This window comes from Bos javanicus, chromosome 11 (genome assembly GCF_032452875.1).
Source record: "Bos javanicus breed banteng chromosome 11, ARS-OSU_banteng_1.0, whole genome shotgun sequence".
NCBI lineage: Eukaryota > Metazoa > Chordata > Mammalia > Artiodactyla > Bovidae > Bos > Bos javanicus.
Genome location: NC_083878.1, coordinates 69,029,189 through 69,050,653, shown reverse-complemented (window position 1 = coordinate 69,050,653; position 21,465 = coordinate 69,029,189). Strand labels below are relative to the sequence as shown.

Below are 21,465 nucleotides of genomic sequence, written 5' to 3'. Positions count from 1 at the left end.
GTTCCTCTCCCAAGCCATGCACACAGCTTTAGAGTAAGTCTCATGTGTGCCTGAATTTCAGCTCCGCCCCATGAGGCCTTGGGCAGACCCCCAGTTTCCTTGTTGTGGTGTTAATCCTTGCCAGCAGGTTCCAGGGTTGGAGACAACGGGGCACAGCTCCTAGCACACGGTGGCTGGCTCTTATTCTTGACCCAGGTGGGATTGCCCAGCCGGCTCTAGCTTGGAAATACCTCCTGTCCAGAAAATATATCTAAAGGGGGCCAGGGGTCATGGAGCCCACCTTCCAATTTTCCAGCTGGCAAACAGGAATTAATTAGGCCTCCATTAGAGCCATTACAACTTTATCACCCATGAAACAGATCCATGTGCCCCATCTGATTTTCATTTCCAAATCAGGCAGCAGCATTGACCTTGCTGCGGGGTGCTGGGGCTGAGAGGAGCTTGTTAGTGTGAAGTCCCTTCCCCCCAGCAAAGGCCAGGCAGCTTCTCACTTGCTCTTCTAGCACAGTGGAGCAGTTGGCGCTCCTTTATGGGCACATCAAGATTTCTGGGGAGTTTGTTAAATGCAAACTCCAGCCCTACTCCTGTTCCCAACTGTTAAATTGGGGTCTGCAGAGAAGGCCAGGAGCCTCTATTTGCACCAAGCTGTTCCCGGTGATTTTGGTTTAGAAACCACTGCCTTAGGGCACCCCAAGGCATCTGCCTCACCACTGGCCTCTCCAAGGAGGAGAGTCCAAGAAGCAATGCTGGGAAGGTTCATGTGAGTTCATGGAGGAGGAAGGGGGAGGAAGGATCTCACTGTCCTTCATCCTTCACAGAGAGAGGCACTGTTAGCTTGGGGTAGGAACCCGGACTCTAGAGTCACAAGCACAGCACTTTAAGCATCAGCTCAGCCACGTGTATTAGCTGTGTATCCTTCTCGGATTACTTCTAACTTTCAGAATCTACTTAACATTAAAATGGGAATTCTAGTAACTATTTCAAAGAATTGTGCTTCTTGAGAGTATATGAGAGTCATTAGGGAAATGCATAACACCAGGCCTGGCAGGTGGACCTATTATCAATTTGTTGCCTTTCAACTCCAAATTCACGCTTCTTTCCTCTGCTTTGTAATACTGCAATTGGACCCTGGTTTCTTCTCTGCCAGCTGGTGTTCAGTTTAGTTCAGTTCATTCACTCAGTTGTGTCGAACTCTTTGTGACCCCATGGACTGCAGCACGCAAGCTTCCCTGTCCATCACCAACTCCTGGAGCTTACTCAAACTCATGTCCATCGAGTCAATAATGCCATCCAACCATTTCTTCCCCTGCCGCCCCATTCTCCTCTTGCTTTCAATCTTTCCCAGCATCAGGGTCTTTTCAAATGAGTCAGTTCTTCCCATCAGGTGGCCAAAGTATTGGAGTTTCAGCTTCAGCATCAGTCCTTCCAATGAGTATTCAGCACTGATTTCCTTAAGGATGGACTGGTTGGATCTCCTTGCTGTCCAAGGGACTCTCAAGAGTCTTCTCCAACATCACAGTTCAAAAGCATCAATTCTTTGGCATTCAGCTTTCTTTATAGTCCAACTCTCACATCCATACATGACTAATGGAAAAACCATAGCTTTGACTAGATGGACCTTTGTCAGAAAAATAATGTCTCTGCTTTTTAATATGCTGTCTAGGTTTGTCATAGCTTTTCTTCCAAGGAGCAAGCGTCTTTTGATTTCATGGCTGCAGTCACCATCTGCAGTGATTTTGGAGCCCAAGAAAGTAAAGCCAGCTGGTGTAATGTTAGGCTTTGTCAGCAGAGGGAGCCAGAGGGACACTGTACGGCACACAGAGTGCCCCTGCTGGCTCCAGGGTGCCTTTTTCTTCCTGCAAGGTGACTGCCAGCAGCAACTGGAATCTCTCACCCAGCAAGGCCCCCCACAGGTGTCCTCCAGTTGGCAGGACATGAACATCTTTACCATCCAGTGGGAGGACTGGATCTCACCCAATTTATTTCTCTCATTGTTGGGTAATCTCCTTCATCCTTAGAAGCATCAGCTGCTTCCTGCATTTTCTATTCCTCTATTCCCTAGAGTCTTCTATTGCCCCTTTTAATAGTTAATTATCTTTCACTAGTCAATAATTCTTTGTATTAAAATTTCCCTATTCAAACAGCTGGTATGGTTTTTGTCTCCTGAATGGACCCTGGCGAATATAGAGTAGGTATTTAAAAATGATAGCTCGTGTGCTCTCTCTGTGTGTAAAAGTATTTTTACATACACTATTTAACAGGCAGGGGAAAATGACCACATACCACCAGAAGCTGTGGTGACTCTGGAAATCGTATCCCCAATCTGAAAGACTCACTTCCTTCTTCAAGGGGTTCTTGGGTGTTACCACTGTACGCTTCTCAGGGACAGTCTAGGGGAAGCTGTAGGGAGTGACGGTGACGTGAACACAGCCATAAAGAAAAGTATCACAGTCCTCTGCAGAAATCATGTAGCTCTCAAAGATTACACTAGGAGAAAGACTCATAAATAAGGACCAGAAACTAGTGATGAGGGCTGTGGCTCGAGGAAGGGAGCACAGTTCTTCCAGGGTAAGAAGAATGTGTGACTCAGGAAAGACCCTGAAAGCTCAGCCTGTGTGTCCTTAGCCGTGCCAAAAGACTGTGAGTGCCTAGGGGGAGGTTTGGAAGCTTCCGTACACAGCCCTCTTTCTCCTCTATGCAGCTTGTGCAGGTGTCAGTAAAGGGAGGACTGTGTTAAAAAGAACCCATTTACATTGTTCTTTAGGTCTACATGAACCCCACAGATCCCATCAATAGGGCAAGATTCTGGTACCCAAACTGGGGACTAGCAGGTGAAGTTCCCCTCCCCACCCAACCCATTGGAAGCTGGCTCAATGATGCTTTCTTCTGACTGGTTCTGTTACTTTTTCCCACCTCAGCAGCTGGTAGCCAGGATGGAGGCAAGCCTTGGATGGAATATCTGTGGTCAATGTTCTGGCCATGTGCTCTTGTCTCAAGGCTGTGTTGGAGGTGGGTGTGGCAGGACCGTGCATGATCACATTGGTGGGACCCCAGGGTCCTAGTGGTGAACTCTGGGCTGTGCCTTCCCAGTAGGGACATCCTGCCCTCTGCATGGACCGAAGATCCCTGACTACATGTCCTAGTCATGGTGGTCCAGAGAGCAAGGCAGTTGGAAGGGAAGCACATAAGGGCCAAAATCCCATTTGAAGATATTGAAGGTGGTCAGACAGAGAGGCATTTGCAAGACTGAGATTACAACCCAGGGCCCTGCATTACTTGCATTCACTCAGAGTTAATGCAGCCCTTTCAGCCACGGAAAGGATGGGATTTTCTCAGGTACAGAGAAGCTGAGCTGGGCTGTGATTAGTGGAAATGGCCACTAGGTGTCACTGCACCACCACCAGCCCCGGCTGCACTGTGGCCTGGATTCCACATTTCCAGAGCAAGGTCAAAGCTAAAGACCAATTCTGGCTGAATGGAGGAGCACTGTTTATTCATCTCATGCATACAGTTTAAAAAAATTTTTTTTAATTGAAATATAGTTGATGTTAAATATTTTATTATTTTCAGGCGAGCTACAAAATGATTTGACATTTGCATACATTACGAAATGATCACAGTAAGTCTAGTAACCATCTGTTCCCATACAAAATTATTACAATATTATTGACCATATTCCTTATGCTATAATATACAGTGAAGGGGATTTTGAACTTCTGTCATTGAAAACATCGTAAAAGGAACAGCAACTCCCAGGTCAAAGGAAAAGAGTCCTGTTTATTTCCCTAGAGAGTGGGTCTCTCTCTACAGACAGGACAGCTTAGACGGCAGCAATGGCCAGGCTGGCTGGAGACTCCCACTGAGCCCACGCTGGAGAGCTGTTGCTGCCACATTGCTGCTGCTGCTAAGTCGCTTCAGTTGTGTCCGACTCTGTGCAACCCCAGAGACGGCAGCCCACCAGGCTCCCCCGTCCCTGGGATTCTCCAGGCAAGAACACTGGAGTGGGTTGCCATTTCCTTCTCCAATGCGTGAAAGTGAAAAGTGAAAGTGAAGTCGCTCAGTCGTGTCTGACTCTTCAAGACCCCGTGGACTGCAGCCTATCAGGCTCCTCTGTCCATGGGATTTTCCAGGCAAGAGTACTGGAGTGGGGTGCCCTTGGGGCTTGTTTTTCCTGACTAATTGCTTCCCCTTAATGCTGTCTATGGGGTCGCACAGAGTCGGCCACGACTGAAGCGACTTAGCAGCAGCAGCAGCAAATGATGACTGTGACTTAGAATCCTTAGGCTTTGGCTCCCCCGAGTGTGTGCCATGGAAGGGACCTTAGACATCTCCAAGTTCAGCCCCTTCATTTTAAAGAAGGAAGTCCAGACAGGGACGTCCTCAGAGCACACACAGCTGGATGGAGGCAGCACCAAGACTTGAACCTGAGACTCCAGAGGACTTGCCCAGTGCTCTGTCCACTCTGCCATGCCCCCTGTATTCACGCTACACAAGCTCAGCCATTCATTCTCTCAACACTACTGGCACTCACTCTATGCTATTTTCTCTTTGTGCCTGGACAGAATTGGAAATATCTAAAGACACAGGATGACATGGCACGTCAGTGATCCCATCAGAGCTGCACAGCTCGGGGGTGGGGGGATCAGTTCCCTTCCCCTTGGTCAAGAGTATTTACCAATGTCATGCAGTCGTTATGCAAAAAGGGGGGGGCAGAAATGAGATGGAGTCAGGCAGGTGATGGGGCAATTGTGCACACAGGGCAGCCTAGATGGCAGCAACGGCCAGGCTGGCTGGAGACTGCCACTGAGCCCACACTGGAGGCTTGAGTTCGAAGGAACCTCTGGGAGGCGGATGCTTTGAAGCTGTAACAACTGTGACCTCCAGGGGGCAGTGTTTTGCCACATCCTGCTCGGTCCAAGGCACTTCCACGCACAGAAAGCAAATCTTTTAAGGGAACAGAGGGGTGTTTAAAACAAGAGTCTAACTATGGGGAGAAAAAGAAAGACATAACAGTCTGGACTTGAAATTGATCTCAGGAAGGCAGTCATTTTATCGTTTTGCCTGTCTCTTCTCTTACTCAGGCAATTAGATAGTTGGCAGAGCTGAAAGGTTGGGGAATTACGTCTCTGGGTCCAGCCCCTTTCAAGTGGTCCTTCTCCTGTCTGTTGTCCAGAGTTGTTCATATCCTTATATACCCTCTGGGGGCATTCAGTGGTCTCAGAAAGAATGGCCTAGAATCTGGCTAGAAGGGTCTAGAACTTGCTGCAGCCTGGGCAGCCTGGAGACCGTCCACCTTCCTCTCCACTGACCTCCACCAGGCTGCAAAGTTGGCCCAACTGCTCACCTCGCATCCATCTGCTCAGAACCAGGCCAGTGCTGCCGCTTGACTCATTACTGACCACTCCGCCTGGATATTAAGCACTTTAGGCTCTGCTGGGGGATGGTTAATCAACAACCTTGTCAGAGTGATGGATTCTTCTAGGATTATTGCTTAATGAGCTTGTTTAGAGGTAAAAATCAACTAGGACATCAGTTCTCAGGGAGTAGGAAGGAGGGGAGCAGTGAGCTTGGAGGTGGTGAGAGGGATCTCAGATATTCTAAGCAGCAGTGAGGGGCTGGGGGTGGGGAAGCATGGCAAGAGGCCTCTGACCAGAGCAGAACTTAAGCTTGGATTCATCAGGCATTTCACAGCCGCCCTGGTTGCTGCAGCCCAGAGCATTTCACCACTCAGTGGAGCTGCAAAAGCAGTGATTCCTAGGTGATTCCTTAGTGATTCCTAAGTCATCCAAGGACCACAGGCATCACTTGCTGTGCTTAGTCACTCAGTTGTCTCCAACTCTTTGTGACCTTGTGGACTGCAGCCCACCAGGCTCCTCTGTCCATGGGGATTCTCCAGGCAAGAATACTAGAGTGGGTTGCCATGCCCTCCTCCAGGGAATCTTTCCAATCCAGGTACTGAACCCAGGTCTCCCACACTGCAGGTGGATTCTTTACCCTCTGAGCCACAAGGGAAGCCCTTGAGCTTTAAAAAAAAAAAAAAAGCAGATTCACAGACTAGTCTAGTGTCAGACTTTCTGGATCAGAATTTCTAAAGCTTGTTATAAAAGTTATTCCAGGTGACTTTTATGCACAATGAAGTCTGAGAGGCACAACCTGATTGGCATCGTAAGTCAGCATTTCCACCGGCAACAGATTTTGAATGATTGGGCTCTATGGCCTCCACTCCCATCAACACCCATAGACCTCAGCCTTCCTCCTTCTGTTTTAATCTCTTGTCACTGGTCTCTCCCATCTTATTTGTCTGTATTGCTCCCTGCATGCCTCATCTGTCCTCTCCCTGTCTGTCTGAATCATCCTCCCCCCACCGCCCCAGCTCTCCATCTCCATCTGCTTGTTGTTCCCTCTCCCCACATTTTTCTCTTTCCTCTGCACTTAAGATTTGGAAGGCAGCAGAGAGGCAGAAGCCTTATTCTGCCTCTGGGCAGGGTGGGCAGACACGTGGGCTTCAGAAGTTGTGAAATTTTGTCCAGAAATTCACCCGCTTAGGGCTACAGGCAGCCGTGACCATTTCTGGCCACTCCCTATAATGTCTGGTGAGGGTGGAGGTAGCAGCTTCATCGTTCTCTCTTGGTGGTGAACCTGGGACTTAGTGGCGATCTTCTCTGGCCTAGGACTTCGCTGGTGGCTCAGACTGTAAAGCATCTGCCCGCAATGCGGGATGCCCGGGTTCGATCTCTGGGTCAGGAAGATCCCCTGGAGAAGGAAGTGGCAACACACTCCAGTACTCTTGCCTGGAAAATTCCAAGGATAGAGGGCCTGGTGGACTACAGTCCGTGAGGTCGCACAGAGTCGGATAGGACCGAGCGACTTCACTTTCTTTCTTTCTCTGGCCTGTGCTCCTCCAGCTGATCCAACAGCTTTGTGAGCAACTCGCTCCCTGTGTTAAACTCCTCCTTCGTAAGACACCTTGAGCGGCTCCTGTTTTACACTTGCTTGATGCTGCCTGCTGCACTCTCTGTTCCTCCCTCCCACCTAACCTTACTTCTATTCCACAGCCTCTCCCCTTTCCCTGTTCCCAGCCTCGCCTCCTAATTGGCTATTATATGAAACTTAAGGCTTTAAATGTTTACATTGGATAAGTTATAGTGTCTCCATTCTTAATTTAAAACACAAGTGAATTGAATGTGAGGCTCATGTTCTTGAGATTGGGAAACCCATCACTGGACTGAGTTGGTTATCATCTAAGGACCTTGTGGACTCTGTCCTGGGGGTCAGGGCCCTGATGGGGCATAGGAGTTAGGGAGGGAAGGGGCATACATGTGCTGTGCTGCTCCACTGCAATCCTGCCTCTGCCTGGAGGGGGTGAGGAGCAAGTGCTCAAAGCAAACTGGTTCTGTTCCAGGGAGAAGCAAGACTGATGTCTTCCCTGATCAGTGGGCTTGCATATGGAACTGTTCTCTGGGGCTGGGCTTCCCTGGTGGGTGGGTGGGTGGGTGGGTGTGTGCTGTTCTCTAGGGCTGGGCTTCCCTGGTGTGTGTGTGTGTGTGTGTGTGTGTGTGTGTGTGCACTTTCAGATGTCCATCCTCACTAGGGTCACCCCCGGCTCTGGGGAAGCAAGACTGTTCTTCCTGCTCCTCCACTTGAGGGCTCCCCAGGCGAAGTTGGGTTTCAGTCCAGGTGTTTGGTTCAACAAAGTGTGCAGGCGTGTTGGACTTTCTACCTGAAAGCACAGGTAGGTGAAGGTCATCTCTGAGTCCTGCCAAAATAGCTCATTCATTTTTTTTTTTTTGAACTTTCTCCTTTTATTTTAAAACAGTCTGTCTTGATTGGTCAGGACTCATTGTTTTGCATAACAGCCTAGGACTTGGGGTCTTCAGGCATTAGCTCTGTCTACCTCTGAAGCCCAGGCTGCTAACCATGGCCATCTATCCTGGTTAGCCAAGCACAGGGCAAGGACCCACATGATGTGGCCCAGGCTATGCTGCGTGTCTCACCCTGCTGTGCTACTGAAATGACTGCACACCCTTAGCAGCAGCCCCTGTGAGAGGCAGTTAGTTGGCTGTGTGTTTGTTCCTTGATCAGGACACATCCGCGTCCAAATGCTAACCTAGTTCCTGAGTGTGGGTATTTGCATGATGACACACGCTTGCCCATGCCACCGACATTTTGATTGTTTCTTCTCAGAAAAGTCACACTCTGGAAGGTTCCTGCCTTCCTATTCTTGACACACACATTTGCAAGTATTCCCTCACCGGAGAGATGCATCCAGGAATGAGTTCTCAAATGCCAGTTCTCCTGAGTGAGGTCTGGCCTGGTCACTCTGGAATCTCTTCTGTACTCTGGTGGGTCGTGATCTTTTGGAACTATCTGATGACTTTACAGATTAGGAGGGAGGGAGGTGCTTGCCTTGCTGGTTGGATTTCCCCTTCCCCAAAGGTATTTTTCATCCAGAACTAAGATCTTACTCGTCATGAAGTTGAAGACCTTTATGGGAACCATGTTTTATTTTGCCATCTGGCTGTGAAACAGTCAGGATTCAGATATCAGAGAGTATGATTAATTCTGCAGACACCCACTGATCCACTCCCATGTCACGCACAGCATCCTGTGGCTGGACAGACTGAGAAATGACTGGGTTGGTGGGAGGGGACCGAGATGCGGCTTTTCCCCTGCTTTCCCACAAGGGAACATCTTCTGCTTCTTTCTCTTGGGATTCCAGGTTGGTGTCCTGAAATATTCAGATAACCTGTTTTATGACCTTGGGCGAACCAGAGCTTGACCCAGCTGAGGACCCGGCCCAGGCTCCTTGAAAGCAGCTTTGACTGCATCTAGGCAGGGCAGGCTTTGATGTATATCACCCAGGGGGGCAGCACAGCCCAATGGAACAAGAGCCAGATTCTCATCCTAGGGAAAGACACAGACATTCAAACACAGAAGGCCCAGGGTGAGTAAAGAAGCTTTTCCTTTCTTTGAGTGACTGCAGAGGCAGGCCCCCTTCCCACAGATCTACTCTCAGGACCACCAGGCAACAGAGTGTACCACGTGCTGGCGAGGCTGGCCGAGCTCCATCACACCCTTGGTTCCAGTGGACGGCAGTGACTCTACTTCATTCTTCAAAATTCTCCAGATGCACCCTACCCACCCTACTCTGCCCTGTCTGAATGCAAACCACTGCCCCTTTAGCTCCAGAGTACCTGCAGCAGAGTGGAGGGAAAGCTGGGGAGCAGATGTTCCTATGACCCCACGGACAGGACTGAAGGGCTGAGAACAGGGGCAACTCTCCTCTGTCCAGAGGACTCCCAGGGAACAGTGGCTTTTCTCAAGGGCTTATCTCCTAGATTCAAGTGATGTTCTTGCATGGACATTTTTTCTACAACTCTAACAACCTACTTTCCTGTCCACGAGGTAAAGAAACAGTCTCAACTCTGCTCTCCACCTCCCTCCTCTTCTCTTGAGTCTTAAACTCTGTTTCTCAGATTATTTATTTTATTTATTTATTATTATATGCTAGTTTTCTTATTTACTTTCATAAAAGTCCAGCCCAAGATACATTAAAAAAATTCAAGACATTCATACAAAGCAGGAAGAAAGAACAGCAGTCCCCTGCCCCACTCCTATATGGAATTCCTCTCTCGTAACTCTTTCTTCTGAACTCCTTACTTCTAAATAATATTTTATATGGTTACCCCCTTGACTTACCAATTTTAAATGCCTACTGACATCTCGTGATGGAAGATGAAGCTGAGGTGTTCTTAACCCACTTTTGTGCCTGTATCTTCTCTCCTTCCTTTCTATAATATATTTGTGTCACATATTTTATTAAATCAATATTCCATTTTTATTTTATTACAATTATGTATGTACAATTCTCTGCTGAGTGAAGAAAAACTCCATTTGCTTTCTTCTAGAATTCTTTGTTCTTCTAGGAATTAATAATTACCTCATTTTAAAAATCTGTTTGGTCTATGTCATTATCCTAATAATTCTTCCAAAACCCTCCAGCAGAAATTCAAAGTCCTTCTGAATACTATTTTACCCATGAATAAGTGATTAGATTGGGGCTTCCCTGGTGTCTCAGATGGTAAAGAATCCGCCTGCAATGTGGGAGACCTAGGTTTGATTCCTGGGTTGGGAAGATCTCCTGAAGGGGGGCATGGCAACCCACTCCAGCATTCTTGCCTGGAGAATCCCCATGGACAGAAGAGCCTGGCAGGCTACACTCCATGAGGTTGCAAAGAGTCAGATTAGATAAAACTTCCCTTTTCTAGGCTGAAAATGTCCCTTTTCAATCCCGACTCAGGGAATGAACCTGGGTCTCCTGCATTGCAGGCAGATCCTTTTTCCCCAAAGATCGCTCTTCCTGATTTCTGCTGGGTTTCTGGCTCTCCCATTTAGCTGTACAGCCCTGGACTCTGGAGTTCCCTAGCCAGTGATGGATCTGGTGTTGAGCCTCCTGTTTCCTGAATTCCAGCTCTTTCTCCTGCTTGGTTTATGCCCTTGGAGTGTTCACGTTATCATCCCAGTTTGATACATTTCTCTTTAAAGGTCAGCTCTGGCAAGGTGGACACCCTAGGTGTGAAAGGTGCCTGTAATCACCGGGTGCATGTTTGCTAAAGGAGGTGGGGAGATTTCCTATCAGTGGAGGCAAATGCAAATTCCTACCTCTCAAAAAGAATTTCTCTGGTCTGAAGGCAGGAGAGACGGGATTTATTAGGATGGAAGTAGACCCACTCTTGTGAAAATGGCTGTTGGTAAATCAGCAGGACCTGGGCCTCTGCTGCTCATATTTCACCTTCATGCAGAGTAGGAGGAGGTGGCCCATCCCTTGAGACACGTTATTTATGTGTAGTGGGAAGTTGTTCTAAATACTAACTTTGTTAGAGTAAGGCACTTTACTGCCATATTGACTGTAGATCAACATGAATATAGATGACATCAGTTAGACAAACTGTTAGCGGGTGTGACTAGCATGTATGAAACCTCTAGACTCTGCAATCAGTTCAGATCATCATAGCCTCAGATATCCAAGGACCATATACCAAAGCATGAGTATTTAAAGCATTATTTAAAGTAAGAATTCAATATTTGGGGGGACTTCTCTGGGGGTCCAGTGGCAGACTCCATGCTTCCAAAGTAGGGGGCCCAGGTTCAATCCCTGGTCAGGGAACTAGATTCTACACGCTGCAACTAAGACCCAGCAGAGCCAAATATTTAACATTTAAAAAAAGAATTCAATATTTCAAACAACTTTAAACAGTGCCCCCAGTGTGACAACGGAAGTGTGTGCTTTGTTCAAAAGAAACAGATGTGACGGGAGGGAAGGAAGAGGAATTGTCTGATTGCTTTTAATACAGCAGTTTAGTAAGTCAGAGGAGGGCAGATGGGCTGAAGATGAGTGAGAGGGACAGAAGTATTCTCACAATGGGAGTACATCCAGGCTTGCCTGGCGAAGCTTCTGGCAGGAAAGGAATGAAGATGGACCCACTACATCACACCGTACACAAAAACTACCTCGAAATGGGGCAAAGACCAAAATGTAAGAGTTAAACTATAAAACTCTTAGGGGAAAAACACAGGAGTAAATTCATGATCTTAAGTTAGGCAATGATTTCTTAGATACAATACCAAAGGCTGTATTTGGTATTGACAAAAGAAAAACAGATAAGTTAGACTTGATAAAATTCTGAAAATGATACCATCAAGAAACTTAAAAGACAACCTACAGAATGGGAGAAAATTTTGCAAATCACATATATGATAAGGGACTGGTAACAAGAATGTATGTATGTATATATGTGTGTGTGTATCTTACAACTCAGCAACAAAATAATAAATAACCCAATATTAAACAAAGGGTTTGAATAGACATTTCTCAAAAGAAGATATACAAATGGCTAGTAGACAAAAAAAAGATACTCAATACCACAAGCTATCAGGAAACTGTAAGTCAAAACCTTAATGAGATACCACTTCATACCCTCCAGGATGACTAAAACAAAAAAGATAGACAATGAAAAATGTTGGTGAGATGAAGGAAATTGAAGATGATTCAAAGAAATGGAAAGATATTCCATGCTCTTGTATTAAAATACTTAACATTATTAAAATGACCGTACCGCCCAAAACAATCTACAGATTTAATGCAATTCCTATCAAACTACCAAGAACAGTTTTCACAGAAGCATAACAAATAATCCTAAAACTTACATGGAACCATGAAAGACTCTAAATTGCTAAAGCAATGCTGAGGAAAAAGAACAAAGCTAGAAGTATAACCTTTCCAGATTTTACACAATAATACAAAGCTACAATAATCAAAACGGCATAGTACTGGCATGAAAACAGCCACATAGATAATGGAACAGAACTGAGGGCCCAGAAATAAATACATATAACTATAGTTAATTAACCTATGACAAAGGAGGCTAGAATATACAACGGAAAGGAGACAGACTCTTCAACAGGCAGCACTGGGAAAACTGCGCAATCACACGTAAAACAATGAGATTTGAACACTCCCTCATGTTAAATTCTGAGAGGAGAACATAGGCAGAATGCTCTTTGCTATAAATCATAAAAGTATTTTCTTGGATCAGTCTCCTAAGGCAAAGGAAATAAAAACAATAATAAGTGCTTTTGCACAGCAAAGGAAACCATCAACAAAATGAAGAGACAACCTGTGAATTGGGAAAAATGTTTGTAAATGCTGTGACTGACAAGGAGTTTATATCCAAAGTGTATAAACAGTTCATACAACTCTATATAAAGAACTCAGTCCCATAAAAAAAATAGGCCGAAGACTTGAATAGACGTTTTTCCAAACAAGGCATACAGATGACTAATAGGCACATGAACAGATGCTCAACATTTCTAATTATTAGAGAAATACAAATCAAAACCATAATGAGACATCACTGCACACCTTGTAGAATGACCACCTCACATTTACTATCAAAAAGACAAGTGTTGATGAAGAAGTGGAGAAAGGGAACCCTTGTGCACTGTTGGGGGGATGTAAATTGGTACAGCCACTATGGAAAACAGTATGGAGATTCCTTAAAAATGAGTAATAGGCTCTGGGTGTCTGCTCTCCACAGGACATTGAACTGACTCCTAGGACCATCAAAAAACACCCCTCACTTGAGTGGGGACAGCATGCCACCTTTTACTTGCATCAAGGTAGACTGTAAACTGTGTGTCTTGCCCTCAGAAGAGAACCTCCCATGACCCGCTGCCTGCATATCATTCACTGGCTCCCCAGCTGGTAATGTCTTTGTGACTTGAAGCTTTGCTCAGTCTATCCAAAGAATTCCATGTGAACGCTGACCTCAACAACTACCCACAACTCTGGATAACAACTCTGAATCATTCAAGACTCACTTCCTGGGCTGTCTCCTAGAGAGACATCACAACTTGCAGGCCAAGTTAGCTGTACTGTCATCTTTGCGTGAACCTCTGTGTTAGCCTTCTCTACAGAGTATAGTAACTGATCTATTATATTTACATTTCTGTCTCTTTCATTTCGCAGCAAGACCCTCCAAGGCAAGGATCAAGTTTGATTTCCCCAGAGACCTGTGTGTTTAGCTGTCCATGCGAGATCTCCATATGGGTGTCCCTCAAGCATATCACCTTGTCCAAAGCAGAAATCATCTGAAGCATCTGCTCTTAGTATCCACAGAGGACCCAAGCCTCATTCACTGAATCTTGTATATAACAGCACAGTTTCCTATTTACAAGACTATCTCTCCCACTAGATAGTGAGGAACTAAGGGTGGAAGCCATGTGAATTTTCTTAATCTTTGAATCCCTGGAGTCCAGCACATAGCCATATAGGAGCTGTTCTATAAACAGTCACTAAACTGAAAAAAATTAATAATAGAACTACCAGAACTACCACAGGATCTAATGATTCCACTCCTAGGCATTTATCCAAAGGGAAAAAAACCACTAACTTGAAAAGATATAGGCACCCTCATATTCACTGTAGCATTATTTACAATGGCCAAGACTCAGAAATAATCTAAGTGTTCATCAGTGAATGAATGGATAAAGAAAATGTGGTATACATATTTATATATACATACAACAGAATATTATTCAGCCCGTTGTGGTGTCTCTGCCATTTGTGACAACATGGATGAAACTTGAGGGTGATTATGCTAAGTGAAGTAAGTCAGAGAGAGACACACATTGTATAACTTCATTTGCATGTGGAAACTAATAAAAAAAAAATAAATAAATAGATACAGACAACAGAGTGGTAGTTACCACAGGAGGAAGGTGAGGGAGTGGTCAAAATGGGTGAAGGTGTCACATGCAGACTTCCAGTTATAAGTTTTGGGGATGTAACATCCAGCATGGTGACTATCATTAGCAATACTGTGCTGTATATTTGAAAGTTATTAACAGCGTAAATTGTAAAAGTTTTTATCACAAGAAAAAATGTAACTATGTCAGGTGATAGATATTAACTGAACTTGTCATGGTAATCATTTCACAATACACACATATATCAAATGATTATGTTGTATGTCTAAAATGAACACAGTGTTAAACGTCAACTATATCTTAATACAAATAAGTGAAAAAAAATTCTAAATTCCTCACTCATAACTTCCAGGCCACACTCTTTATCAATGTACATGAGACTTGGATGAAATCTGCAGTATTGGCTTTGAAATTCACAGGCCAAGCATCTTGTAAGCCTTGACTCACACAGATGAGGGCTCTGTAATCTATGGGGAGGCTGCCCCCAGGGAGAGAGTCTTGTGTGTAGTTCTTGGAAGGAAAGACACATTGAGCCCTTGGGAGGAAATGATTCCAAAGCTGCCATGTCTTACCTGGGCTCTGTTGCCTGTTCTTCTCCTGGCTTCAGTTGTACATCACCAGGTTCATCCACTGAGAAATAAACATCCCTATTACAACCAATCTTTAAACTTGTTAGCTTAACACAGAGCGGGGCAAATGGTTTCCTCTTCCTTTGAAAGATCCCAGTCTAGTCTCATCAACTCTTTCCAGTTAATTCCCACCCAAGCGGGAGGTCTCAGCCCCCTGTTACAACACTGTCATCTGCTACTCCCTGAAGAGCCGGGCACTGAGAGGGACAGCTGAGGTCGACCAGCTGGCTGGGCCAGGAGGCTCTCTCTAAAACTCACTGGGAGTCAGTTTAATGTACAGTGAGCTCAGCAGGTGTTCTTTAGTTCCCTCCTGGATTTATGACTCCCACATAATCCTCTGCTTTATTAAGCTATTGGAAAAAAATAAAATCTGTCTGCCAAGATCCTAAAGCAGCCTTGGCAGCTAGCAATATATAAAGGCAGTAATTGGAGGCAGGGGGGCCGGCAGCTTGGCTGGCCTTTGACAGACTGTTCAATGGCTTCAGGGAGGGAAATGCCCCCTGGACTCGGGTGAGGAGAGGTGGCCAGGGCTGTGTCCTGTCTCTGGGAGGGGAAGGCACCTCACCTCCATTTCTGTCAGGTAGAGTCCTTTTCCATCCTTGGAGAGGTTCTGGAAAGCTTCTAGGGTAGAGAGGAGGGGAGGGATCAGGGCGGGCCTGGGCCCACATGAGAGGAAAGCCAGCGTGTTGATCCCGTGAGAAGCCACAGGCTGCGCTTGGCCTCCTCTCCGCTTCTCTTCCCAGTTAAACTCCACACCCGTGAGACAGCTCAAGGCTCAGCTCTCAAAAAAGCTCCCTGACTGCTCTGCCCACCTCGCCCCTCCCTTCTCTAGCTTCTCTGCACTTCAGACCCTCTATTCTTGGCCATAGAGATGCAGAGGTCTTGTCTTAGGAGGTATTTCAAGAGCTCTGCCCTTGAAAAATCTGGAGCAAGATTATGCCTCTGGCTTCTCCTTTACCCTCCCAGGGCTCTGTTCTCTCTGTCCTGTTAACTGCCTAGTACAGAGGTGTGGGGCTAGAGCTATGGGGTTTAAGGACCACGTGGTGGGGTGAGGAAGTTGGGGGGGGTGTGGAATGATGCGAGTGGAGGCCAGACCCCACTTCAACTCAGCCACCACAGCTCCGTTTGCAGCTCTATTGTGGTTTGGGGTTTCATGTGAAATTTCATTTCAAACAAAGGGGTATGCTGCTAAAAAGTGTCCAAAACTCTGGCCTACAAAGCTGGATTTCTGAGGCCTTGGGGGGACCTCCTGCACCCACCAAGACACCATTTGTGAAATCCTTCAGCAGAGATCAAGCCATTTACTGCATGACTAAAGACTAGGTTTGAACCGTAAACAATCTGGAGGCAGGGCCATGGTAACTTAACCTTGTTCCTGAGTGAGAAAGGTGCTGAGAAGGGTGAAGAGGAAATAAACGATCTGGGATGTGGAATGTCCTGGGGAGAAAAGGATGCAGAAGGGAGGCTGGGGTCTCAGGACAGCTACACGGTCACCTAGGCTGATGTTGGCTCTGCCCCTCAGGATGAGGGCTCCTCTGCAGGACTCCAGCCCATCCCGCTACTGAGGCCTTGCCCAGGCCTGGAGCCAGAGTGCATTCCTGGTCCTCTGCTGTGTTCTCTGTTCAGCGTGATGGTCTCCGGGTGACACTTACTTGCCATGGCTTCCAGCCGCATCAGCAAGCAGACCAGGCTGGGGAAGCTGACCCTGCCAGTGCTGTCGCTGTACCGGAGTTTCATGAGGTCCAGCAGCTCGCTGGTGATGGAGATCCCTGCGAGGAAGTCTGGGACACAGTTGGGGAGCTGGTGAGCAGGGAGGAACGGGTGTGGTCCTCCACCTCGGGAGATCAGAAACACCTGTGCGGAGACCACGTGGCCTTTCACCACCATCCCCTCCTCCACCTGGCTCAGCGGCCAGTCCACTCCTCTTCTGTGTACTTTTGACTCTTCAGAATGTTAGCTTCCAGGCCCCAACAATACTGTTTTAGAGTTTGGCCAGAGGCCAACTCAAAACACTCCTGACCCTTGACAATCATCTGATAGTTCCTGTGGGGGATGGGAGCTGCCAGGACACGTGAAAAGTTTGCTCCCAGCCCCACCTTGTCAGGCCTCCCTCTGCTGGTGACCCTCTCCAACAGCCCTCCTCGCCTAGTCCTGGACCGTGTGTGGTCTCATATGCGGTTCCTGGAGAAGGGGCTTAGTCCTAGGTTGGTCATCCAGGGATGAGGCTGGTCCTCAGAGCAGCAGGTGGGCAGGACAGAGCTGCCTTGCCCTCTTTGGGTCTTGTGATCTTATGTGTCTAGCTATAAGCTCCAGGGAGGCACCGACCACAGAACCGACAAGGGCAGACTGAAAATCCGGTGGGGGTCTATGCACCCCAGTGAGCTACGAGAACCCTGTAAACCGGACCATCCATCATGGGGACAAGGCTGGTAGCCTTCGGGCCCCTCACAGTATAAGACACGTTGGTTTCTCCTGCAGAATTAATAAAATGTGAATACGAAGGCCTTTAGATAGGACATGCCTGCAGCTTGTACATTCTCAAACTGCCCCCGCAAATCACATCAGCTCCATGGCCCTCTTCAGTTACCTGCTGGCCCCTGCAAGCTTTTCAGTTGAATTCCATCTATTTTCTTTCTCCCTTTTATTATTCTGGAGTCATGGGTGAGGTCTCCTTTAAAGGTTTCAACTTCCACTGGCCATTCAGTGGTTCTCAAAGTGTGATCCCCAGACCAGGAGCTTTGGCCTCACTTGGGAACTTGGTAGAGATGCCGGTTCTCAAGTCCCAGCCTAGTCCTCCTGAGTCAGTACCTTGGGGTGGGTGGTGAGGCTCAACATTCCCTGCTTCCATAAGCCCCCAGGGGCTTCTTCTCAACCTTAAGTGTGAGAAACACAACCCTCTGCTGTGAAGAATTAAGGGAGGGGAGGGACTTCCCTGGTGGGCCAGTGGTTAAGAATCCCCCTTCCAATGCAGGGGATGTGGGTTTGATCCCTGGTCGAGGAACTAGGATCCCACATGCTGTGGGGCAACTAAGCCCATTTCCTGCAACTAAGGCTCCATGCAGCCAAATAAACACATATTTTTATAAGCGGAAGAGGAAGGAGAAAGGGGGAAGTGGGGGGAGGGGCAGGGAGCAGGTGCTCAGGTTTCTACCTGCTCTGCATCCAGGCCAGGAGCCCCAGGAGGGAGACCCATTGAGGCTGCCCTTTCAGCAGTGACCTGTGGGAGTCTGATTTTACATTTCATTAGGGAAGGTGGCAATTTCCTGACTTCACCTTTCTGTGGGCCATTTGCCTGCAGGGACAGTGGGGACAATGATTCTTGCCCTGCGCAGTTCAAGAGTTGTTTAGACAATCAAAGGAGGTGATGTGCGTGCAAGTTATGGCTGAACTCTGACGCACCCTCGCCCTTCGGTGTTATTATCATTCTCCCAGGACTGAAAGCTCTTGCCTCCTTGAAGCAAACAGATACACGTGATCTCACTTAACCCCAGACCCTCTGTGAAGAGAGGGCATCAGCTGGCCTGTGAGTATTTAATCCTGATGGCCTGGACGCTGAGGTGGATGTGTCTTCAAGCAAGTTAGATTTCTGGTAGGGTATCAACCATTCAGGGTCATTTTTCATGGTTAGCGCTGTGCTGGGGAGAGAAGGCAATTAGGAGAGCTGACTGGCAGGTGAGAACTCAGGTTGGGGAGGATGGAGTCGGAGTCTGCAGCCAGGAGGTCCACAGAGGGCGGGCACACACACATACACCAAACACACACACCCCTGCCACTCCCAATCATCAAAGCTCAAAGGGTTGTCTGCTTTACCTGTGTCCCTTATGGCCTTCCACAAATCCGAGCTGAGGAAAACGCCAGCATTCTTTGGGGAGTTCTGGAAAACACTCTGATATGGAGGAAGAAGCAAGAAACCCGTATGAGCCCCAGTGCCCACGTGGAAGAGGGTGTCCTGGAAGATCTTGTACCCATCCCTGGAGGCTGCTTCACTAAAACATGATGGGCTCAGCTCAGAGGTCGATGGGTGCACAGCTGAGGATGGTGGGGAGGAGGAGGGAGAGGGGGAAGGGGAGGCAGCGTGGGTTCCGCTTGTTAAAGTCCACAGACCTCCTACCTGCCAACTGTAGGGCTGCAGGCCCCTCTCTCAGGCCTGCACCTCCTCCCTCCCAACCTGCTCTCCTTTAGCCTCTACACCCCATAGACTGGGTTCCATCCACCCAGGGCGGCTTGTCACTTTTCAGGGACGTGAAGAGCTCACTAAAGAGCTTGCCTAGGATGCGCATTAGGAGCACAGACTGCACAACCAAATTGCTGGGTATAAATCCCAGCCTAACTATCTACAGTGGTGTCACCTTGGGCAAGTGACCCGATCTTTCTGGGTCTCAGTCTACCCCCTCTGCAGCACAAGGCCAATATACTACCTACCTTGTAGGTTTGCTGCGAGGAAGAAATGAGCACATCTTATAAAGAGCTAAGGAGAGCACCTTGCACACTAGTGAGGGCAGTGTAGGCGGCACGGAAGGCAGGTGAGAACTGTCTCTGGGACCAGGCGATGCCTCAGGGTGGAGTCCCCTGAACATCTCAATTTTTTTACAGGGCAGTTCTCCATTTGCTGGGGACTTTGCTGCTGCTGCTGCTTCTAAGTCACCTCAGTTGTGTCTGACTCTGTGCGACCCCCTAGACAGCAGCCCACCAGGCTCCCCCATCCCTGGGATTCTCCAGGCAAGAACACTGGAGTGGGTTGCCATTTCCTTCTCCAATGCATGAAAGTGAAAAGTGAAAGTGAAGTCGCTCAGTCGTGTCTGACTCTTAGTGACCCCATGGACTGCAGCCTACCAGGCTCCTCCGTCCATGAAGAGTAGTGGAGTGGGGGTGCCATTGCCTTCTCTGGGGACTTTTCTACCTCCCTCTAATTCTCACTCTAACCCTCAGCCTCCTCCCATTTCCCAGGTGAGAACATGGGCTGGTTGAGTCACGTGCCCTGATGAGACAGACAAGCACCAGAGGACTGAACCCAGGATGTTTCAAAGCAAAATACCCCCAGCAGGTGCTCAGTCCGGGCTGATTGTGAGAGCCAATTACAGTGGAAGAGCAGCTTGAGAACTTTTTTCTGGCCTTATTTGGCTTTTGTGAGTTCAGAGTCCTAGATGTTCTCAATTAGGTAGGGACTCAGTGTCATGCACTTGCTCAGTCGTTTGTCCAGCACTTTTAAGCATCTGCTGTGAGCTGGACACTGTGGGAGACACTGGGGAGAAGGACAAATGTGAGGGCTCCCTGCCTGGGAGGACCTGCAGTCTAATGGATGGGCCATCAGTCATTGCTGTGTCCAGGGGGAAACCCAATCACTCCAATCAGAGGTAGGCGATACAAATAAGTAGTATTAAACAGGAAGTGTTTGCGTCTTATTGTTGTGAGTTCAAGTGTTGGGAGCTGAGTGGAAACTAACCAGATCTGGAGAGGGGAGGCAAGGCCCCCACGGAGCTTTGGGGTCTGGACCCTCAGGCTGGGTGGGCACCAGGCAGGCTCCCATTGCAGGGAAGGGAAAGTGCGGAGTCTTACATTAGGGTTCAAAGGAGCAGGTGGGATAAGTGAAGGGGCCTCTCCTAGACCCCAAAGTGGAGTCTTAACTCAGAGGGTCTTGGGTACAGCTAGTGAGTTTCGACTTTGTCCTGGGAACAATGGTGAGGCCACACAGAGGCCACAGACCACAACTGTGACTCTGATCTGTTTTCTGGCAGAGGTAGGGTAGGGGAACGAGGTAAACCAGCGGCTTGGGGGATGCTGCAGTGGGCCCACAGAGAAATGGGGAGGGCGGTGCCAGCCGGCAGTTTCAGCTACAGTCCACTGTGACCCTTTCTCCTCTGGCCTCCTAGAGCGGTCCTCAGCCTGCCACCTGACTGAGCATGGCCTTGAGCCATCCAGGGGTGCACGCACATCTCCCCAAGCAAAACGGGGGCTCCCCTTGAGGGTGGGGTGAGGTTCCCCTTCTTTCACAGCCCTCAATGCTGGGGCAGAATCAGGCACCCAGTAAATCTGTGCCAACCCAGTTGGAATGAACACTCGTCAAGAGAGAACATGCTGGTACCTGGCAGTGGACGAGACGGCTCCACAGCCTTGAAAACTCCTCCTGGTCAAGTCGCCCGTTCACCTTCAGCTGGTGGGGAGTTAAGAGTCAAGCAGTCTTGTGTGCAGTGAGCAGAGGGGCCTCAGGCATGGAGAGGCTCCATCCGTCACCTAGTAACACAGGCGGTCCAGAGTCACCTGGATGTGACCCCACGCCAGCTGGCTCTGATGCGTCTAAAAGAGACCTGGCTTAGATTCATTTCACAGGAGAAAATGGGCAATTGGAAGAAGGCAGCCCTAAGAAAGGGATGCCAACGTCATTTGCACCCATGGAAAGAGGTTGAACCCCAAACACAGCCTTCACCAGTTGGGGTGGGTCCCCCTTGTAGAGGGGAGTGGGAAGCAGCAGTGTGGGGAGGTGACTGCAACTCCTGAGGTGGGCTGAGAGATGAGCACATGTGCTAAGTGTGCGGCCATGGATGGACCACATTCTGGGTATTAAAGCCGG

The 21,465-nt window shown here is 48.1% G+C and overlaps 1 protein-coding gene across 6 annotated transcripts in view; it reads right to left on the bottom strand.

Moving 5' to 3' along the window:
* Positions 1-21,465, bottom strand: part of CAPN13 (calpain 13) — a 106,430-nt gene that overhangs the window by 6,482 nt on the left and 78,483 nt on the right. For 2 of the 6 annotated variants that reach the window (XM_061432926.1, XM_061432929.1), the window contains 6 exons: positions 20,980-21,048; positions 18,708-18,783; positions 16,550-16,678; positions 15,463-15,518; positions 14,841-14,898; positions 4,604-8,904 (listed from right to left, as the gene is read on the bottom strand). In XM_061432926.1, coding sequence (XP_061288910.1) covers positions 14,872-14,898; positions 15,463-15,518; positions 16,550-16,678; positions 18,708-18,783; positions 20,980-21,048 — 357 coding nt within the window. In that variant the 3' untranslated portion in view covers positions 4,604-8,904; positions 14,841-14,871. The other 4 variants (XM_061432928.1, XM_061432923.1, XM_061432927.1 and 1 more) reach the window with 4 other exon arrangements.